The 21592-nt window shown below is 38.6% G+C and overlaps 1 protein-coding gene across 12 annotated transcripts in view; it reads right to left on the bottom strand.

The window, feature by feature from the left end:
• The window catches only part of AFF2 (ALF transcription elongation factor 2), a 491337-nt gene that overhangs the window by 138222 nt on the left and 331523 nt on the right, over positions 1-21592 (bottom strand). For 4 of the 12 annotated variants that reach the window (XM_016942635.4, XM_016942636.4, XM_054676187.2 and 1 more), the window contains 2 exons: positions 12042-12078; positions 11609-11660 (listed from right to left, as the gene is read on the bottom strand). In XM_016942635.4, coding sequence (XP_016798124.2) covers positions 11609-11660; positions 12042-12078 — 89 coding nt within the window. 12 annotated transcript variants of the gene reach the window in all.

The raw sequence follows: 21592 nt of genomic DNA, 5'->3' as shown, positions 1-21592 counted from the left end.
ATACCAACATTCTCAGAGTGAGAACATCACTTTTGGTCTGAAATTTTTGAGACCTTCAGAGAGTTAAAGAGTCATTTTCTATGTGTGGCATTAGAAGCACAAATCAAAATCCTTTTATAAGAATGTCGAAGAAAATAAAGAAAAGAAAAAGGCCCAATAACAACAACAACAAAAGTCCTGTTATGGAAACACAGATACAGCCACAACTAATTATAAAGCCAGACACACCGTGATGTGCTTGCCTTGGGAAAGACATGCACAAAGGAATTCCTGAAATTGCAAGTGCCACTCACCCTCATGTTCCTGAATGCCAAGAGAGCCTATGTTGCTTGTTTCATTTCCCTGGCTCTGGGAGCATCAATATGATCTCAGCTTTTATGCCACTAAGCAAATCAGTGACTGCTGGCCCTCTTGATCTGAAAGTCTGTCATGCGGCTGCTCTGCATTCCCCAACTTCCCAGAAGCCTGGGCACAGAAATCTGTGGTTTGAAAGAGGTTGCCATTTGGACCCTGGGGCCACTGGGGTTTTTCTGGGATAGATCCCCAGCAGTATCTTCTCTCAGTATCGTTACATCTTTACTGTGTATCTTGGCTTCTTGCCACCGTGAATACTGAGTATCACATTTCTTTCTGAATAGCATAAATTGAGCTGAAGTTGATTTAAATTTCATGCAGAAAACAGCTCTGCTTCGAACTACAGCCATTTTTGTGTTAAAAAATCCATCAAGATATAATCTTTTTGTCCCTTCTCCCCAAGACACACAAACTCTTTCTAGCAGATGGGAAAGGCAGATTATTTCAATTAAGAGGCTGTCGCTGACAATTGTATGCAACCTTTCTTCAAAGTTCATGGCAGCAGTGCACTTTTACATTTCTTAGTGACTCTGTCAGGATCTAATTTTCAAGGTACGGTTACCATAGTAGCAACCTGAAATTTTAATCCAGTAGTAAAGGGCAACACGGGTCACCCAGTTTCAGGCCCTCTTCAATATCAAAATTTTAAAGCGCTGCATAAAAGCATGAAGACAAAGGGTAGACCTAGTCCCAAATCCCATTCTCTAAGACAGTGAGATTGTAAAACGTATGAGATTTTTCTAAAGTTTTCAAATTCTTCTACAAGTGCTAAAACTATTACTAAATTGAACAATGTTTCCTTGGGTATAATTGAGTGGAAAAATGCAGTCACTCTTCTCAGCAGCATGAAACATCCAGAAACATGCTGGGGATATCTAATTAGGAGAGGAGTGGCACACATAGTTATTGATTTTAAGTCTATCGCTCTCTGATAGCATTGGCAGTTGATTTTTTGATTTAAACTGCATTGACAGAACACTTTTGAAAAATAATGGCCAAGATTAGCAAAAATAGCACTCAACTAGGAGTCAAGAAACAGGACTGAGCTTTGGCAACACTATTACCTGTGTGAGCTGGGACGCCTCACTTAGGTCACCTGGGCATGACTTTCCTCACTTCTAACATGGAAAGAGAACCAATGAGAGCAGGTGACTGCAAAGCTCATTCATGAGCTCATCTGTTGACAACACAATTCACTACAGAGTCTGAGTAATATATCATCTCTGTTTTATTATATGAAGAAACAAAGGCTCAGAAAAGCACCAAATAAATTCATCAAGTCACATGACAGGGGAGTGAGAGCGCTGGAACTTAAGCCACTCAGAAATGGATGCCCCACATCTGTGACCTCTCTAGGACAATAATGGCTCCCTCCCCTGTCTCCTTGCTCCAGAAATTGAGTGAAGACCAAATCTAAAAGATTTAACAATATAACAATATATATTATGTGTTATATAACAATATGTGTAGAAAACACATAATGCCAAAGAACTAGAAAGTAGTATTATTAAGATTATTTTGTTATTTTTCCTTCGTATTTAACAAATAATAAGAGTTCAATTGAAACTTTATGTGGGTGAGGCAAACAGGGTATTAAAAAAGGTTTGAATTTTGTAATCCAAGAATCCTGGAGTGAAATTTCATCTCCCTCAACAACTAGCTGTGTGATCTTGAGCAAGTCATTTAACTGTTCTGGGACGAAATTTCCTTCTCCATAAAATCAGTTTAATCTTATCAACCTCTCAGAGACATTATGAGCCTAGAAGGTGATTAAACAAGTGAACCAGTGAAATTGCACAGTGGAAAGAGCACCAAGCAGGCCTGACTTCAAATATGACTACCAGCATTGGCTGTGCAGCCACAGGTGTTTGGCATTCTCTCTGAGCCCTTGAGAGTACAATCCTGGGAGTGATGATAGTGGTGACGATGGCGATGGAGATAGCGAAATCTATCTCACGAGGTTGCTGTGAGCATGAAATAGCTGATGCTTATAAAATATTTCATGGTGCCAGGTATATAGTAGGTGCCAAAAGTGGTGGTTGCAATTACCCAAGAATACTGCTCACATCCAGATTGTTTTCTTCGTTTCCTTCTGTACCATGTGATATACAAAAATTATTTTGGAGAAACCTAGAATGACCCTTTCAATTTTTAGATGGCCTAGACAATTTCCATATATTATGAGGAATAGGTACTTTAAAAGATTTTTCTTTTGAAAAATATAAAAATATTCTATGTTCTCACACCAGTTAGAATGGCTATTATTTAAAAGTAAAAAAAAAAAAAAAAAACCAGCTGCTGGTGAGGTTATGGAGAAAAGGGAACACTTACACACTGCTGGTGGGAGTGTAAATTAGTTCAACCATTGTGGAAAGCAGTATGGTGATTCCTCAAAGAGCTAAAAGCAGAACTACCATTCGACCTAGCAATCTCATTACTGGTTATATACCCAGAGGAATATAAATCATTGTACCATAAAGACACACGCACACGTATGTTCATTGCAGCACTATTCACAATACCAAAGTCATGGAATCAACCTAAATGCCCATCAAAGACAGATTGTATAAAGAAAATGTGGCACATATATCCCATGGAATGCTATGCAGCCATATAAAAGAAGGACATCATGTCTTCTGCAGAAACATGGATGGAGCTGGAGGCTATTATCCTTAGCAAACTAGCACAGGAACAGAAAACCAAATACTGCATGTTCTCACTTACAGGTGGAAGCTAAATGTTAAGAACTTATGAACACACAGAATCAAGCAGCAGATACTGGGGTCTACTTGAGAGGAGAGGGTGTGAGGAGGGAGGGGAGCAGAAAAGATAACTATTGAGTACTGGGCTTTATAACTTGTTGATGAAACAATATGTATAACAAACCCCCGTGTCACATGTACCCCCAAACCTAAAATAAAAGTTAAAAAAAAAAGAAAAAAAGAAGAAATATTCTATGTAGTTACAAAATTGAAATCTCCATCTGGAATCTTTATAAAGTGGGCTTCTTATGCCAAAACAAGTAACTCCAGAAATTAGGCAATGGAGCTGTCAGAGTTATAGGTTGCTAAATCGTTAGCTTCTACTCTTCTCTGGATACTTTTCTCTCACTTATTGCTCTCTCAGGTACCCTAGAACCTTTGGCAAGGACAAGGCATGTACTATGGGGTTGTACTGTAGATCTTCAGTGTCAAAAAACCACAGGGTAGCAAAGAAAATAAATTTTATTCTTTTGGTTTTCAGAAGACCTACCCCAACCCCATCTACTCCATCCCACCTACTCTGTTCCAGTCTTGGCAGCATATTTGTAGATGTCAATCAAATAGCTTTGAGACCTTTTCCTTTTTTGGTCCACATTGTTAAAGCGGGTGGATGAACCACAAAGAAAGGCATTTGTCAGATTCTTCAACTGATTTTACAGCTGTAATTTTGTGTGCATCTGCAGTATTCTACCAACACTGCTCCCTACTCGTCAGTGTAAAATGGAGGGGCTTTAAGCAACTCTGAGAAGGTGTCAAGAGCAGACTATTTAAACCTAACATTCCCAGTAACGTAACTGTGGTAAAGGATCTGGCTGTTTGTGAGATGCTTGATAGGAGGGAAAAACAAAATGAATAGTTCAGAAGTAGATATTTCTTCTCTTCTACTCCAGTCTCAGTTGGATTTTGTTTGTTTGTTTCTTTATAAATTCTAAGCATAATCCATGGAGCTTGTCTACACTGCTGTTATATGTTCTTCATCTGGGCCTGGAAGACTTGTCAGGACTCTGATGAGTTCTGGCCCTGCAGCCATCTGGGGAATCTGGGGACAAGGCAGCATATTCTGAGGATGCAGAATCCTGGCTTCTAGTCCCAGCCCTGCCACTCCCTAGGTGGAGGACTTTAGGAAAATATCTTCCCCTCCCTATGCTTGGTTTCTTTTCAATTGGCTATCTAACAGGAATGCTGTGCCACTCACATGGGCTAATGTATTGTGTGAAAGTGTGTTAAAATTATCATTCACTGTGCACATGAAAAGTATCTCTGATCATAGCACTTTACAATGTAATAACTGAAAAAAGAGTGTGCATATGTCTATGTGTGCATCTCATTAGATCAGACAACATTAGAGTGACCTACTGTTCTGGGATACAGAGCATATGTATGCATGTGTGTGTGTGTGGGGGGTGTGTTATCACAACATTACATTCAATTATACAAGTGAATTTTTTTTAACTTTGGTCCCTTGCTTATTAATTTCAGTGCCTTCCACCAGCATTATTTGCTTCACTCCCAGTTACTGTTTAAAAATGCTGAGGAGAATTTGGAAATATGCCGCTGTGGTTGATAACAGATGGGGATATTTTTGAAAATTATTTCACCATGAGGATATAAAGCCACTTTCTAATTATCAAACAAGTTGGTAAGCATGAAAGGCAATGGATGAGTCTCTTATAAAAATAGACCCAAATATTAGTTTTCTCTTCACTTTAATGTGGCACAATGGACATTTCTGAAGGGATATGCCACCAAAATCAATCTTATATGAATTTTATTTTTGTGATGGTCTAAGTCTCTTACAGGAATAGATCCTTCAGCCTCACTGAAGGGAATATTCTAGAGTCCTGGTGACACAATCTGGATGCAGGCCCTGAGTTGAGGACAGATCTGTCTTCAGTGTCCATGTCAGCATGTGTAGTATATGCAAGACCTAACTCAGTTATAATATTTAGATCTAATACTTCCCCTGTTTTAAACCAAAATGGCATTGCCATTTTGGCTTGCATTGTGGTTAGTCCATTTTGGCCTAATGCCTGGGCAAGATCACACCTGACTGCAAATCAGTAAAGCCACCTCCAAATGACTCATGGGATGGCTTTAGTGTAAGTTAAGAGCATATGTTCTCGAGTCAGTCCTGTTCTGCCTCCCTCTTTGTTACTGTGCCACTTTGAGCAACTCACTCAATGTCTCTGAGCTGGGTTTCTACTTCTGTACACTATAATGATGATGAACCCCATGGGATTGCTTGTAAGGATAAAAAGTGCATGGGAAGTGCCTGGCACATAGTAGGCACTCAATAAGTATGAGTTAGTTGGGTTGCTGGCATTGTCGGTGCTAGTCTTATCTTCACTAGACCATGAATTCCTTGAGACAATGATGTGCAGTGTTTCACCCTGAGTTACCAGTGTTTTAGCCCAGAACCTTACATATAGTAGACACTGAATGCATATTTGTTGAAAAAAAAAATGAAATCTAGTAGAAAGGAAGCTATGTTTGCCTTTTCCCAGACAGAAAAGAGAGAAGGAGAGAGAGGGGTGGTCGGGTGGAGGGGGGGAGGTGGGGAGAGGGAGAGAGAGAGACATTTGCTTTCCATTAGAGAGGTGTCTCAAAAGCCATCTGAGATACACAAATCCTATGATAGACTTAGGTCCATGAACACCACCACAAAAATCAGATCTAATCTTTCAACTATGATGGCTGAGCCAACCCATCTTTGTTTTCAGCTTTTGTGATAGAAATGTAAATCTACAGCTCTCTTTGAAGGGAGCCCCCATTTTAGATCTTGGTACCCATCAAGCCCCGGCAGCTTCAGTGCTTCTTGATGCAAACATTCCAAATGCCAATATTGCTTGTTGTCACATTAGCCAATATACAATCCTCAACATAAAATCCTCTTGATGTCTGATTACTCTTCTCAAGGACCACACGCTGATTCATTTCAAACTGTGAATTACCTTTAATTCACAGCTTGAACAGGCTGCCAAATTTTGTTTTCTCTGCTCCCAGGTGGCTGCCCCTGATGCAGTGGAGAACTTCCAAAAATATATTAACTCCTTAGGAAAATTTGGCAAGCTCAGAGATGCAGGGCATACAAGACAAGCTAAAAGCAAGAGTTGGTATACTTCTTGATTTAAAAACCAAAATGTCTGCAACTAGTAAAGTTACCAAGATTACCAGTTTATCAGGAGAGTTAGTTTGGCTTTTATAAGCCTCAAACTGATTAGCAGTATTTTTAAATTCCAAGTACCAAATCATGTATTCTGATTAAGAATTAATCTGATTAAGAAAATAACAGTCATTTCTTCCTTGCCCCATTACACAGTCACTTTGCTACCAAAATTGCATCCAAGTAGCAGATCAAACATCTACATGGGGAAGAATATATGAAATTGCTAGAAAGTGGGTTATTGCTCTGCAATAATGCATTGCAGTTCTTAAATTTCAAATCAAAATCTCGAAGGAAACATTTCCAGTGATGAAGGCTTTGGTAAAAGGATGGCCAGGGTTGTAATGAATATCAATTGTTTTTTAGCAAAAATATTTTCAAAATTGATCTAAAAATAATATAATTCCTGTATTGGTTATAGCAATCTGGAAAACATCCTCACAGTCTTTCTATTCTCTTTGGTAATGAAATTTTCATAGCACTTACAGAAAACTTTAGAAAGAATGACATTTTCATTACATAAAACAATTTTGACCCAGTTTTGTGTCATCGAAAACAGAGCGGTATAATTTCTTGTGGGACTGCATCCCACCAGGTTGTGGGAATGTTGTGTCCAGGTACAAAAGGAAAACTTTGGCATACTAAATCCCTGAACTTATCAAATCCCGTGAGGAAAGGCAACTCAGCAGGATGAGAGACAGCTTTGAACTCACAGGGCCCTTAGCCTGCATTCAAACTTTCTCACTGAGGAGCATTATGACTCAGAGGGCTCTTCTGTATGTTTGTAGCCAAAATATCCATTCAAAATAAGTGGGCATGGCCAGTCTGTCTTCCTACTGGACTGTGTACACTTCAGGAGGAAGGACTGTTATTCTAGCTTTACTTTGCTCATCTGTAAGATGGGAATAATTGGGAGCACCTCCACGATGCCTGGCAAGTTTAATAAGGCAATGTACATAAAAGCACCTGGCACCTGTTCTCAACAGCACAATAATTATTATTTGTGTCTGTCATTCCTGTGATAGTATAGTGCCCTCTCTTCCTAACTATTGCTACAATCAAGGATGTCTTCATGTGACATGCATAACAACCACCCACATGTAAACTCAGGCTGGCCTCAACCAATCTGTCTCCATAAGACCTTCCATCAACTCTCTGGATCCAGAGTTTGGATGTTTTTAAACATATAGTTAATACCATAAGTTGGCAAACTGGTTTTATAAAAAAAAAACAACATTATGGCTATATTAAGATTTTATGGAAACTATCCAGGCATTCTCGACAGCATGGTTTAAAACACAGGAGCTGCTCAGTTAAATGGGGGTCTGGATGGTTTCCACCTGGACATAGTCCAAATGCTAACAACCAAGTTTTACAAAGGAGCTTAATATTTGGAGCTGCCATCTCCTCAACAGTCCTCACAAAACTGAAGTTAAGAACTAACTGGATGTACACCCTTGAGTTCATGGAACCTGCCTGAAAGTCCTTTTCGGGGCAACTTAATAACATCTTATCTATTCCTATGTATGATGTCCCATAAAAGACCAACAAGGTCATGCATTTGGGAAGGCCACTGAACTGACAGGTAAGTGGCAAGATTTATAATACACTGGATGAATCAATCCAACTGAATAAAGAAAATCCAAGTTCTTCACCTTGGTTTCTGTTTTCTCCCTCACTGCTCTTTAATAACTTCATTAAGAAACTACAGGTGGCGGGCACCTGTAGTCCCAGCTACATAGGAGGCTGAGGCAGGAGAATGGCGTGAACCCGGGAGGTGGAGCTTATAGTGAGCCGAGATCCTGCCACTGCACTCCAGCCTGGGGGACAGAGCGAGACTCTATCTTGGGGAAAAACAAAGAAAAAGAAAGAGAAACTACAAAGCAACACAATGTCTGGTGAGTCCATTCACAGTCTGAATCCTGTCATTGAAATAAAAAGATCTCTTTGAGACAGAATAGACAGCCATGATATTACTGTGTAAACATACAACTCCACAGCCCTGAGAACTACAATTTCACCTTCTTATGCCCACGCTTCACCCTCTTTTTTGGGACAGAGACATTTTTGGGGGAGATTAGAAACTCCGTTTGATTAAGAAGACCTAGGTGGGGCCTGTTCCAAGACTGTAACAGAGCACAGAATCATAGAGGCTGAGGGGTGGGAGACCAACTTCTGGTCTTTTCTCCTCCAGAAAGTATTAATGATTAAAGTTAAATGCATTTTTATGTTGCTAGATTTAATTACTAAAAAGTATAACTGCTTAAATTTGAACACTGACAAGTGTTTGTTGGTGTACCTGCATGTGTAGACACATATACTCATTAATTTGTTTAATTCCCTTTAACAGACTCTGTCTGTATAGTTTAAAATAAAAATAAATTCTCCTGTGATTTAACCTCATATCTTCTGGATACTAGGTCAGTGCTTTCCCCCACAATAACACAACTGACACAAAGGAGGGGATTAAACCTAGGTCTCCAAACTTCCCCAATTCAGTACTCTTGCCTCATAAGCATTCAGAGTTCCAGCTGAAGCAGGTAGGATGTCATGGCATGAATGGACACTGATAAAAAGCACTGTATGCCAATGCACTATACTGAGAAGGAAAATACCCAGTTTTCCAAAAAGCCAGTCATATTGTTGGGGTCAGGCTCAGAGACAGCAGTAATTGTCAAAAAGAAAGAGGGAGACTGGCTAGTTGCAAGTTTATACTCAGGCACACTGTGGCCAATGTTTTCAGACCTGGTGCCCATGTGTATAGTCCTTATAAACAATGCATACTCCAATGGAAGATCTGCATTTTGTCAACCAGGGAAAACAGGCCAAGATGAGGAAAAGTAATGAAGTGTCCCAGTAATTAAGGGATTCTGTTTTACAAGACTCTAATCTCTCTTTACTGCACTAAGTGTCAGGAGTGTGCTTGGGACACTTTCTGGCCTTGGGTCTTTCCTGCATCACGGCTGACTTACAGGCTGCTTCTCACCAAGGTGCAGGCATTAGCAGTCTGTCTGCACTCAGAATAATCTTAATCACCTGGAGGATTACCCTGCCAAATGGAAAATCCTAGGAGGTGGTTTAAAAAGCACACTGTAGTTAAATGTGGGAGAATGATAGTAATGGCTAAGCCGATAAGTTGGAAGCTAAAAATAAAAATAACTTTATTACAATTCTGATCTGTCCTATGTTAAACCCATACCCTACGGTAAGAAGGGAACTTATTGCAGCTAAAATCTGATGGATGGTGCTTGGACTTTAGATCAAACAGACAAAAAGAGAGGAGCTCATTCATAAAATGGACTCAGTGTCTTCTAGTTTTACTGATGCTTCATATAGAGTATTTTAGTTGTATTGACTACACTATATATTACTGTGCTACGAAGTGCTGTTCTCTGGAAATGCAGCCTCTAACTATAAACCACAATTGACGAGTTTATTTCTGTTAGTTACAAACTACTGAAACATTGCATTCTATGGTATATATGGAAAGCAGCATATTTCACAGTGGGAGCCTAATACTCTTGCTTTAGGAGTAAGATAATTTTACATAGGAAAATATATTTTTATATTTTTTTCAAGTTTGGAAACTTGTGTTGATTTCCTAAATGCATGTGAGTGTGTGTGTGTGTGTGTGTGTGTGTGTATGTGTATGTGTGTGAATCTTATTGACTTTTTAATGGGGATGAAGTGAGGCAGGAGTGAAAGCAGGGAGGATTAGATCTATTGTTTCCTAGAATAACAAGGGGGAGGGCAATTCAAAATGTGATTAGTGGAAAAGCTAAAACGTACAGCATCAAAGATGATTTTGATTTTTGTGTTTTCATATAATTCGGTCCTTAAATCGGGATTATGGTTTTATTATCCCCTTCTCTTGTTTTTTCTTGCTTCTTAAAATTGAGAATTCTTGGTTGTTGAAATTGAACTTTGAATTAGAAGGCACAGATCAGTCTAGAAAAGCAAATAAATGGACCAGTGATGGGGTCAGGGCTTTGGGGCTTTGCTACTGCACTGCACCAAGAACGTAGAAATGCCACTTACTTTCTCAAATCCTCAGTCTATTTGGGAGTCATTCCCAGTTTTTTTATGCAATTATTCATGATCTTCCAAAAGGTGAGCAATTCACTTCAAGTGTGCCATTAGGCCACTTGAATGTCATAAATTATTTCATTTTGAAAAATTCCAAGTATGTGCCTATTACACAAAAAAATCGACTTCCATTTTCTATTATTAGGTATGAAAGAAGTTGTGAGAGAAATAATACTCCCTTGATACTCTCTTGGACAAATGGATATTAGAAAATCTACGATAGTTAATATGAGGAAATTGGTTTTCCAAACCCCTCCTTCAGTTAGCATTAATAAAAAATGAAGACAGTGCTGAATGAATTGCAGGGCCCTGGCTTCTGAACTTCAACCTACCATCATGTAATATCTTATTCCGGCTCTTCCTGGATGCCCTTGTTTGCCTTTAATATACAGGTGCCTGATGACCTGCAAATAGTGAGGTCTTGGGCTGACTGGCCATAGCAATCCACTCAACATTTCATGTCCAATCATGGCTGCTTAGATTCCCTCGTCCATCCTAGTCAGTGGTGACTGAATATTGTGTAAAATAATGTCTTTAGCTGATACTATACAGCGTTTGAACTAGTTAAAATGTGGGAAACAAGCCATCTAGAGATTTATTTTTTCACTGAAATCACAGTTGTTTTCATATCCCAGGTATTGACCTGGTCTGTATTTACAAACTTAGAGAACTTAATGGTGATCTCATTAACTTTTACTGTTATTTACTTATTATGGGTCCTATAATCTGTTTGTATTACTCCAAAATTAATATGCTAAAATCCTCACCCCCAAGGTGATAGTATTAGGACATGGGTATTTGGGGAGGGGATCATGACATGAGAGTTGAGCCCTCATGAATGGGATTAGTGCCCTTATAAGAGGAGGCCTGAGAGAGACCCCTCACCCCTTCTACCATGTGGGATTAGAGTAAGAAAACAGCTTTCTATGAGGAAATGGTCCCTCACAAGATACCCTTTATGCTGGTGCATTGATCTCAAACTTCTCAGGCTCCAAAACTATGGGAAGTAAATTTCTGTTGTTTATAAGCCATGTTGTTTATAGTATTTGTTATAGCAGTCCAAGTAGACTAAGACAATGGGAAATTTGATTCTCCCCCCACCCCAACCAAACTACATATTATTATGAGTCAAGGTTCATAGTTTCAAGGAGCAGAGGAGAGAACAAGATTAGATCAGCATTGAGGCACTGTTTCCTTGCCAAATATCCCCAAAAAGGCCTGATTTGGAGATCCAACTACTCACGATTTGAAAGATACTGACTTTGTAGAAGCTCTGGTGGTTGGGTCATTCCACTCTGAAAAGAAAAGATATAAACAATTACTGTTCATGTTCCTACTGTCAAATGATTATTCTGAATTAAATTGATCTCCAAACATGCAGTCCCCCGAGTTACCTTCTTGAGATAAGTAACAGATTAAAAAAAAAAAGAGAGGGGGGAACCAGTTAGATATATCACGGGACTGGAAGTCATTATGTTAAGTGAAAAAGGCCAGATACAGAAAGACAAACTTTACATCTTCTCACTTATTTCTGAGAGCTAAAAATTAACAATTAAAATAACTTTTTGTTATTGTTGTTCTTTCATGTTTTAATGATTTTAAGTAGGAAAAAGGAAAAAATGAGGGAGCAGAGGACATGGATGTTTGGACTAAGAAGGATTTTCAAAACCACTTACTTTGTAAGGTGAATCCTGGGGTCAGATGCTGCGATTCCTATAAGGAATAATATATATGACACAAACATTAGTTAAATGACACAAGGAGAGTAAGAGGTATATTAATTATTGCTGAAGATATAGTTGACTAATGTTTGCAAACAGGAAGCTGCTGTTAACAATTCCATTAATTAGGCTTTTGTCTATAGCTCTATTTGAAGGATAAACATTTGCCAGCCAAACCTGCTGCAACATGATCATAACTGCCATTTAATCAAAATTATGCAACATGATCATAACTGCCATTTAATCAAAATTATAAGTAAGACTGGTATCTATTTGGAAATGTGTGTAACATGGGAACAAATGACCCATATGTGTGAAATTGAAGTGTATAATTTCTCACTTAGCTGGAAAACGATGCCTCTAAAGGAATAAAGAGGACTTGGTTCAAACAGATGATCATGTTTTTTGTAAAACTGTAAACAAAATGATAATTAATAGATCTGCCCAGTTTTTCCCTTTTATAGAAACAGATCCAACTTTCTATGACACATGTGCACAGATGTACCTCATTTTATATATAAGAAGTGTTCTTAAAACTACATTGCAAGTCTGTCGAAGTATAGGAAGCAATGTGAAATGTTAGTGGACTGTGTTATTTAAAGGAATTTAAATTTGATTTGAAAGTCACACTATACACAATTCATTCACTGTTTTGAGAAATCCAGATTTGCACATGCTGCCTTGCTTGGAGTGTGGCACACCTGTGTGGATACTGACAAAACTTGAAGGCAAAAGCATTACAGTAACGTTCAGAGCACACATGGCACTGTGTGGATGGAAGAGAAATGGTACAAACCGCAATACAGGCATTCCAGAAACTGGAGACAATGAATTCAAGTAAATACAAGAATTAGTTATATCAATCATTGTTCCAAGTAATCTATTTATTAAGCCTAATATTGACCCCCTGTAGATGAAAACTAGGCTCACAGCATTATCTTTTATAAAAAGTAAGCAAGAACTATAACACTTTGCTTTAATCAAAAGTGAAATTTCCCATCTATTTAGTATGATTCTGTTGCTCAAGAGGTTTGTCTTCTGGCAAGATCACCACTCCAGAAGATTACCACAAACTCAACAAGAGGCAGAAAAGGCCTCTTAGAGAAAGAACTGTCTGTCACAAAGCCCATATAGTTTGCTGCTCAGAGGCTTCTGTGCTCTCCCTGGTAGAGAACTGTCTTTTGACAAAGGACTCAAATGATTCCCACTTATTTTCAAATCACAGATGGCAAGGAAGGGGAAATAGTTCTAGAGGCACAGGCACTGAGAAAATTGACAGGTGAAAACCAATAGCAAAGGAGCCCACAAAAATGACACAGAAAAGTCTGAACTTAAAAAGCACAAGAATCTCCAGTCATTTAATATAGAGGCAAGCATTCCCACCTGTCTTAATAGACCCTGAGAACATAATTGCAGCATAGTATAATATTACACATACTACAATAACTTACACTCATCATAATATATAAGTTATCAAGAAAGAGTAAAGCATGCTTGATATAATCTTTAAAAGAAGTCAGGAAAATATTAATTACACTTCAAAATAATTTATACTGCATGATTCCTATAGAATAATAACCTTCAGTTATCCAATAATTTTAATTATCCAGAACATCTCATTTTCCAGAGTGTCAAATAAATGACTTGTTAACCATGTATATCTCTGTAACTATATACAAGTATTTTTATCTGTTACTATTTAAGGGATTTCATTACAAAGGTACAGGATGAGTTTGGGCTTGTATACCTCCAGGAAATTAAATGACAAGTTCCAAAGTCAATTAAGCCAAATATCTGATCAGAGAGTAAAACATGCAGGCCATCTTTGTACTGGTCTTATGCCTGAATTTTTAACCTTCATCCAAATGTTTTGGACTTTACACCTAAACAATCAGTTCTTCCAGACCATCAGTGCAACAATGCATACAGCAAACTGGAAGATTGTGTTATTCACTGAATTGGAGTAACTGATATTTATTCTTGATACAATTTTTAATGTTAAACTGAATTTCACACTTCTTTTTACTTTATTTTTTAATTTTTAATTTTTTGGTACATAGTAGGTGTATGTGTTTATGAGGTACATATGATGTTTTGATTATTATGCATTGGATTTCACATTTCTTAAACTAGAAATCAAATCAAAACAAATGAAACACCTTTGTATATCACCAAAGTTACTTTACATACATATCCAGCCCCAGTTGGAAATAGCTTGGTTGTAGAAATAATCTGCACAGTTCTCACAGTAATTGTTAATGCACAACAAATAATACAAATTTATTTTAAATGTCTGGCTTTGCTTTATGCATTTCTTTCATAGACATGTCATATATGTAATTTTTGCAGTAGAATATAATGATGCCAAGTTCTTTTCACAAACTTATATGAGGTTCTTTTAAGCAATAGCCTTGACAATAATCCTAAAATCAGAAGTTCCTAAAGGATCTAGATTCGAGAGCAAGGGTCAGCTAACTTTTCCTGCAAAGGGCCAGACAGTAGATGTTTTAGGCATCGGGAGACATACCATCTTTGTCATAATTAACTGGACTCTGCCATTGTAGTGTGCAAGCAGTCATGGACAATGCGTAAATAAGTGGGTGTGACTGGGTTCCAAGAAAGCTTGATTTATAGACACTGACATTTGAATTCCACACTCATGTGAATATTATTCAGAATAACATGTTATTTTTCTTTTGAAAATGTTAACCCTTTAAAGATGTAAAAACCTATGGGCCATAGTTTGCCAACCTCTGTTCTAGAGGATGTTCACCTCCAGGAGAACTTTATTAAACTTCTGCTGAGGATATGATTATTCTCTCAATTCTACTTGGCATGCACTTACTCCCTTCCTTGTGAGGTTTTTCATCGTCTATGAGAAAACATGGCATTTTCAATTTGAAATTGATAAGTAAGCTTAAGGAAGTTGAGAATTTTCAACTGTATTTGTTTTAGTAAGCTTACAGAATCATCAACTATTTTACCTAGAAAATCCATTGGGATTATATAGTGTATACACACACACACACACACACACACACACACACACACACACACACACACCACGCCCCAACACAGATGGGGAAACAGAGGTTTAGAGGAACTTGAACAGGACCACACAGCAAGCAAATGGCAGTGCCAGGATTAAAAGCAGCTGGGAAGGCAGCTCTTAAGACAGCACTCTTTCCTCTGGGCAAGCTCTGTCATGGATGTAAGAAACTGATGCTTTCTGAAAGGATGCTGTCACCTAATTCTGGTGGAAGCACTGAGGAAAGGGAAATCACCTTTGTTACATATGGGGATGGCCATGTTTTGGAAGATACAATTTGAACTGGGGCATCAGTGGGCCTGTGTGATAAAAGATATACAGAGAGACAGTATGACCGCTGGTGCCAGGAACACCTGGATCTAAGTACTGGTTCCCTTATTTATAAACTGGATAATCCTGAGCACATTACTTAACTACCATGTTTCCTCCTCTGTAAACCGGGGTAGTAAAATTACCAATCTCTTTGGGTTGTAGTGGGGATTAAATTATTTACTATATATTAAGTGCTTAGAATGACGTGAGGCACATGGTGCCATTGTATGTGTTGGTTGTTATTTAAAGTGTACTTTTCTTTCAAACCAACGTTTTGGCAGGAATCAAATGAGACAGGAGTGGGTGTGTAGACTTCTTGCTTTCACCATTTTAGTCCACTTGCTTCTACCTTTGTCATGGGGTTGATGGTAGCACAGATAATTGGCAGAAAATGCAAACTGTGCCTGATTTCAAATTGTGCACTTAACTATAAAAGCCCATTTAAACAACAGTTCTATTGTATACACTTGCAAATGTCAAAATTGCAACTTGCACAAATTATCTTCAAAATTGGAGAACCCAGCTGAAAACACTGCAATTGCTGTACAAGTGTTGGACCTGAACTGGATGGATAACTCCCTTTGCTGGAGATGCCAGGGGGAAGGAGAACAGAAGCCTAAAAAGGGTGGGTGTGAATGCAAAAAGGAATAGCACACACCCATACTGGGACAGTGAGATTAGCTGTTCGTTTAGTTCTGACCTCTTTCATAGGTGAAGGAAGATCATTAAGCAAAGTTTAGATCAGTGTTACTTTCAAAATCATGACCCTAAAATCTAAGGGTTTCTCCTTTGGGTGTTTCTCCTTCCACAAATAAAGTCCAAACTCCTTGACGTGGTATCCAAGGCGTTTTCCAAATATGCACCTATTTGCCCAGGTTTCCTCTCTTTCCACTCCCCATCACACAAACTTTAATCCTGCCACTTGAGACCTTATATCACCATGCACTACAGCATGATCCCTCATCTCTCATGACCTTGCTCACACTAGTCTTATGCATGCGGTATTCTTCTCTTGGCCCCTTCTTCACCTGTCAGAGTCTTAATCATCCTCTAAATGTTTCCACCTCAGTGGTGAGCACTTCCTCAACTCCCCAGGGGAGTGTTTGATACGACTCTGAGTCTTGTCTTCTCTATGAAGACATTTACTACATTGTTTTGTGATCTATGTGATAGCATGTAGACGGTTTTTCTTCACCCCTACCTTTAAGCCCACTGTATCTTCTCAGTAAATGATTTCTGAATAAATGGATGGAAGGAAGAAAGGAATGGAGGAAGAAAGGAAGACATTATATATATTTTTAAAGTATGTTAGAATAGCCATGTCTAGACATTTTAAAAAGTGATGGCAATAAAGCAACTCTTGCTGAGAGAAGGTAAATAAAAATAATACTAAACATTTGACAATAGAACTGTAGAAGATAAAGCTCTGTCAGTGTGATGTGGTGTTTTGTAAAGATCTGTCTGCTTGTGAGCAAGAACTGGAAGGTGATAAAAATGAAAATCAGTTCATTAAAGAGTACAGGTTTTGTAACTTTAAAATCTTGAACATTGCTGTTCCATCATCTATTTGATATTTCTTAAGGGACGAGTTATTCAATCTCTGTCTCATCTGTTCTAGGCACAGCGACTTGGACAGTGGCAACACCCTATGGAGTAAGACACGCATGCCGGTATCTGTGTGTATTTTGTTTTAAAGACTCACTTTCAATAAAAATTATTTTTATATTGCTATTCTGAGGGGCAAGAGAGAGAGTCTAGATTTTATGGCACTAGAAGACCAAGGCCATTTTTGCCACTGAGAATCCAGTTGGAAGATTGGTATAATTAAAATAAGACAAAGAAAAATGCAGGAAGGAAGAGAACTGACCTGTCCTGGGATGGAAAAGGTGCTCTGCTCAGAGTGTCCAGCAGTATGCATGGAAGTGAGAGGAGTAGGCCAGGAATGGGTCATCTCCTAATGAGGAAAAATAAAGGAACTTTATTTCACGGCAATTAAAAAATCAAGCCCTTTCTTAGCACTAAACAGTGTAGGTCCTTTATAAATACTAACTTAACTGACCTAATATTTAAGGTGAATTTAAAGTCATTTGGACCATCCAGCAGATGCTTGCAAACTGCCAGTGACAGGGAGCTTGCTACTGCTTGAAGTAGCCTGCTCCATGTTGAGACAGCATGATCAGGCTATTCTTCCTTTTTTGTGAGTTAAAAACTTGTCCCCCAGGAACTTCTACTTATAGACTGTACTTTGGAGCTGCACAGAATGCATCTCCTCCTTCTTTTGAATGACAAGCCTTCAGTTGTTGGAAGATAGTAATCCTATTCCCTGGCATCGTCTCTTCTCCAGGCTGAGACCTTCTCAGCTTGTTCATTCATTTATTGGGAACCTTCAACTTTTCTTCTAATGCTCAATTTCTGTACACTGTCACTATTGTTGGTGCTTCCAGGAGGAACTCCAGATTGCCTGGGGCTCTTGTAACTCATGGTATCCTGTTCCAGGTGTGATCTGTCAGCTCAAGGGAGGACAGTACTGTCGCTGCCTTCTGATACTCATCTTCTCTTGATACAGCCCAACAGTTAGTGACCCATGATGCACATACTGTGGGTTTTTCCGTGCAAAGATGAAGCCGCTGAGGGGAATTCTTTCTCATTCATAGAGAAGGTTACTATGTGATTGGTAGCTCGGTTCCACACAGCCATACACATAGACAGTGTATCTGTGAGTTCAAGTCTCAAAACAGGAAAAGCCCCTTAGGCTCCCACCCTCTGTTATCAGCAGGGGCACCCTCTCAGCTCTTTCAAATACTCAGTTTGAAAGAGGTGCTGTTCAAATCTTACTTGAGTCTTAGGGCATGTGGCCAACATGCTTTACGCTAAGAGCAAGGATAATTGAATCACATGCTCAAAATCCCAGCAACAGAAAGATGATAAGTTTTGTGAAGCAGGAGGGAGTCAGTATGTGTTGGAGTCATCATTTTCATATAGAACCATTAAGCATTAAAAAAAAAGTCATGATAGAAATAAAGTAGGGATTTGGGGAAGGATGGAGGGGATCAAAATTTATGAAAGTCTTTTTTAATGAGTAAGTTACATAATACTTGTTTTTTTTCCAGTCTTTATAAGTAACATAATTAGTCATTTCAAAGGTAATATTAATAAGAACTCTCAGGTAGCACTAAAACAAGGTTTTTTTTCCTTCTATAATTACTCAGTTCAAAAAGAGTCTTTGATGTATGAAGAGCTGTAATGCAAGGAGATACTTCACAGATTCATTCACAGTGGCACTGCTGAAGCAGAATTTGTAAGTATTATTCTGACAAAGATTGAATTTTACCTAGCACTATTTAAAAAGGAGGAGGTAACTACATTAAAAATGCATACACAATTTCGAGGAGATGCTTAACCTACTTAAGAGATAGACTACTTCCAAGTGTTTTTGAGTTGTGCATTTGTATCCAGTTGATAACATTCATGACAAATCCTACTCATGTATTCATCAAAACTGGCCGCAAAGTAAATATATGTGACAACAGTAATTCTAATTACTCTGAGTTTTAAAAATACTCAGTGATCTCTTTTACAATTTAGATGGTTTTTCCTGATTAAGACTGGTCTCCAAAATAGTCAGATCATTTAAAATATATAGCTTGGGATGGGGGAGCTGTTGGTATAAGAGTACAAAGTTTCAGTTTGAAGGAGTAAGTTCTGAAGATCGGCTGCATAACACGGTGACTATAGTTTTTAATAGTAATAATGTACTGTATACTTGAAAATTGCTAAGACAGAGTTTAAATGTTCTCACCATAAAAAAAGTATGTGAGGTGGACTGGGTATGGTGGCCTGTAATTCCAACACTTTGGGAGCCCGAGGTGGGTGGATCACGAGGTCAAGAGATCGAGACCATCCTGGCCAACATAGTGAAACCCCGTCTCTACTAAAAATACAAAAGTTAGTTGGGCGTGGTGGCGCGCGCCTATAGTCCCAGCTACTCGGGAGGCTGAGGCAGGAGAATTGCTTGAACCTGGGAGGTGGAGGTTGCAGTGTGTCAAGATTGTGCCACTGCACTCCATCCTGGTGAGAGAGCGAGACTCCATCTCAAAAAAAAAAAAAAAAGTATGTGAGGTGATGGATATGTAAATTAACTTGATGTAATCATTCCACAATGTATACACATATCAAAACATCATGTTTTACCCCATAAGTATATACAATTTTTGTCAATTAAAATAATTTTTTTCTCAAAATAAATAAAATATAGTTCATATTTAGCCAGAGTCAATAAAACAGCAGGTAAGTCTCTTCCAGGAAAAGGAGTGTTGTCTGTTTTCAGCAACTACTGGGTATGCCTAAATTGATTAGAGGCTTAGTTTTATCCCCTTTCACCACTGATTTTAGAGGTGTGCCTCTGGGTTTATTAAAAGGTGTTTCAGACACCGGGAAGAATAAAGTCACTTCGCAAAAGTGTACCTTTTCCCCTAGGTTTTCTGTATTTACTCGGAGGCAGAATCTGATTATCTTGAATTACCAGTGGAGTGCACTGCCCTGTTAGCTAATCCACATGGAACTGCACAAACTTCTACATTTTCAGTTACAACTGATTTCAAACTGTATTTGAAAATGTGAAATTTCATGAAACAGCACACTGAGTCCATGTTACCGCTGATGCATTTTATTACAGTAGGCAGGATGTAGTTGAAAGGAATATAATTTCCTGAAAGAATATCTTCTGCAAAGGACTTCGGAGCAAGCAAGCTCTTTCACTTCTCAAAATGAATTAGACTTGTAAAGTGTGGCACACTCACAGCAGATATTCCATTGTTATCCTTTTCATTAACACTTGAAGGATATTAATCTAGTTTATGTTCTTGCTATTCCTAAGATCAGACACCTATGCATTCTTACCCAACTTTACTAATCCTTCACCCAGTCATCAGGTAGGGATGAGCCCCTGCTCCCAAAATGTTGCCACAGCTTTTATAACAGGATCCAATGATGAGTACCTGTACACAACACCAACAATCACTTCTCTTTTAACAAAAATAAGTTACACACACACACACACACACACACACACACACACACACACATCTGAGACTGGTCTGAACTTCCACAAAGAAGCACTGCTTTATGTTTGGGATCCTTTGATCCTTTGAGAGAGAGAGAGAGAGAGAGAGAAAGCAAGGATTCATATTCCCAACGGGCAACTGAGGTAATGGGGGTTCCAAGAGGTGAGGTCACTTATACACAGCCTTACATTTAGTAGCAAGTGAAGTTTGATTACTGGTACAAGAGTGCACACTTTCCACTATAACAAATATGTCTCCCTCTGTAAGACTGACTAACATGGATAATGAAGAAAAGACTAAGGAATACTGTTTTATCTTTTAGTATTTGGCAAAGAATGGATTTCATAAGTGATAGAGCATTCTACATGACTTCTAACAATAGGAAGACACTTATATTAATGTGATATGAAGACTCCAAAGTCAAACCCCACAAAATCACAAAAGGCTCAATTTTCCACCATATTATCCAAACAATAGCTCATGTCTAGGACTCAAAACAAATCCAAAACCACTTGCAGGTATCCTTGCTTTGCCCAATTTAGACACGAAAGCTGGGTATGCCACAGGCTGAAGGGCAGAAGACAGTCTGTGTTCCAGGCTTTGCTAATCTCAAATGGATCCTGTACTCATCTAACACACAGCTACCTGAATAGCTGTTATCTCAAGTAACTAGTATGTTGTCACAAGCCTCACCTTATTCACCTTTGTATCTCTCCTGCCTAGTGTGTAGTAAGTAATTGGTTGGTCTTTTTGTACCAGAAACTAAACAGGCAGGGATTAGCCTCACATCCTTTTCACAGACAAGGAATTGAAGCACAAAGAGGTAAAGTGACTTGTCCAAGGTCACACAGCAAATGGCAGATCTGTTTGGTGGATTCTTTGCATTTGTTCTACTAATTTTTTATTTTTTATTTTTTTTTATTTTTTTGAGATGGAGTCTCACTCTGTCACCCAGGCTGGAGTGCAGTGGCGCCATATTGGCTCACTGCAACCTGTGCCTCCCAGGTTCCAGCGATTCTCCTGCCTCAGCCTCCCAAGTAGCTGGGACTACAGGTGTGTGCCACCATGCTAGGCTAATTTTT

The sequence above is a fragment of the Pan troglodytes genome, chromosome X (assembly GCF_028858775.2).
Source record: "Pan troglodytes isolate AG18354 chromosome X, NHGRI_mPanTro3-v2.0_pri, whole genome shotgun sequence".
NCBI classification, from domain to species: domain Eukaryota; kingdom Metazoa; phylum Chordata; class Mammalia; order Primates; family Hominidae; genus Pan; species Pan troglodytes.
Note: the sequence above shows the minus strand (reverse complement) of the source record. Positions and strands in the feature narration are given on the sequence as shown.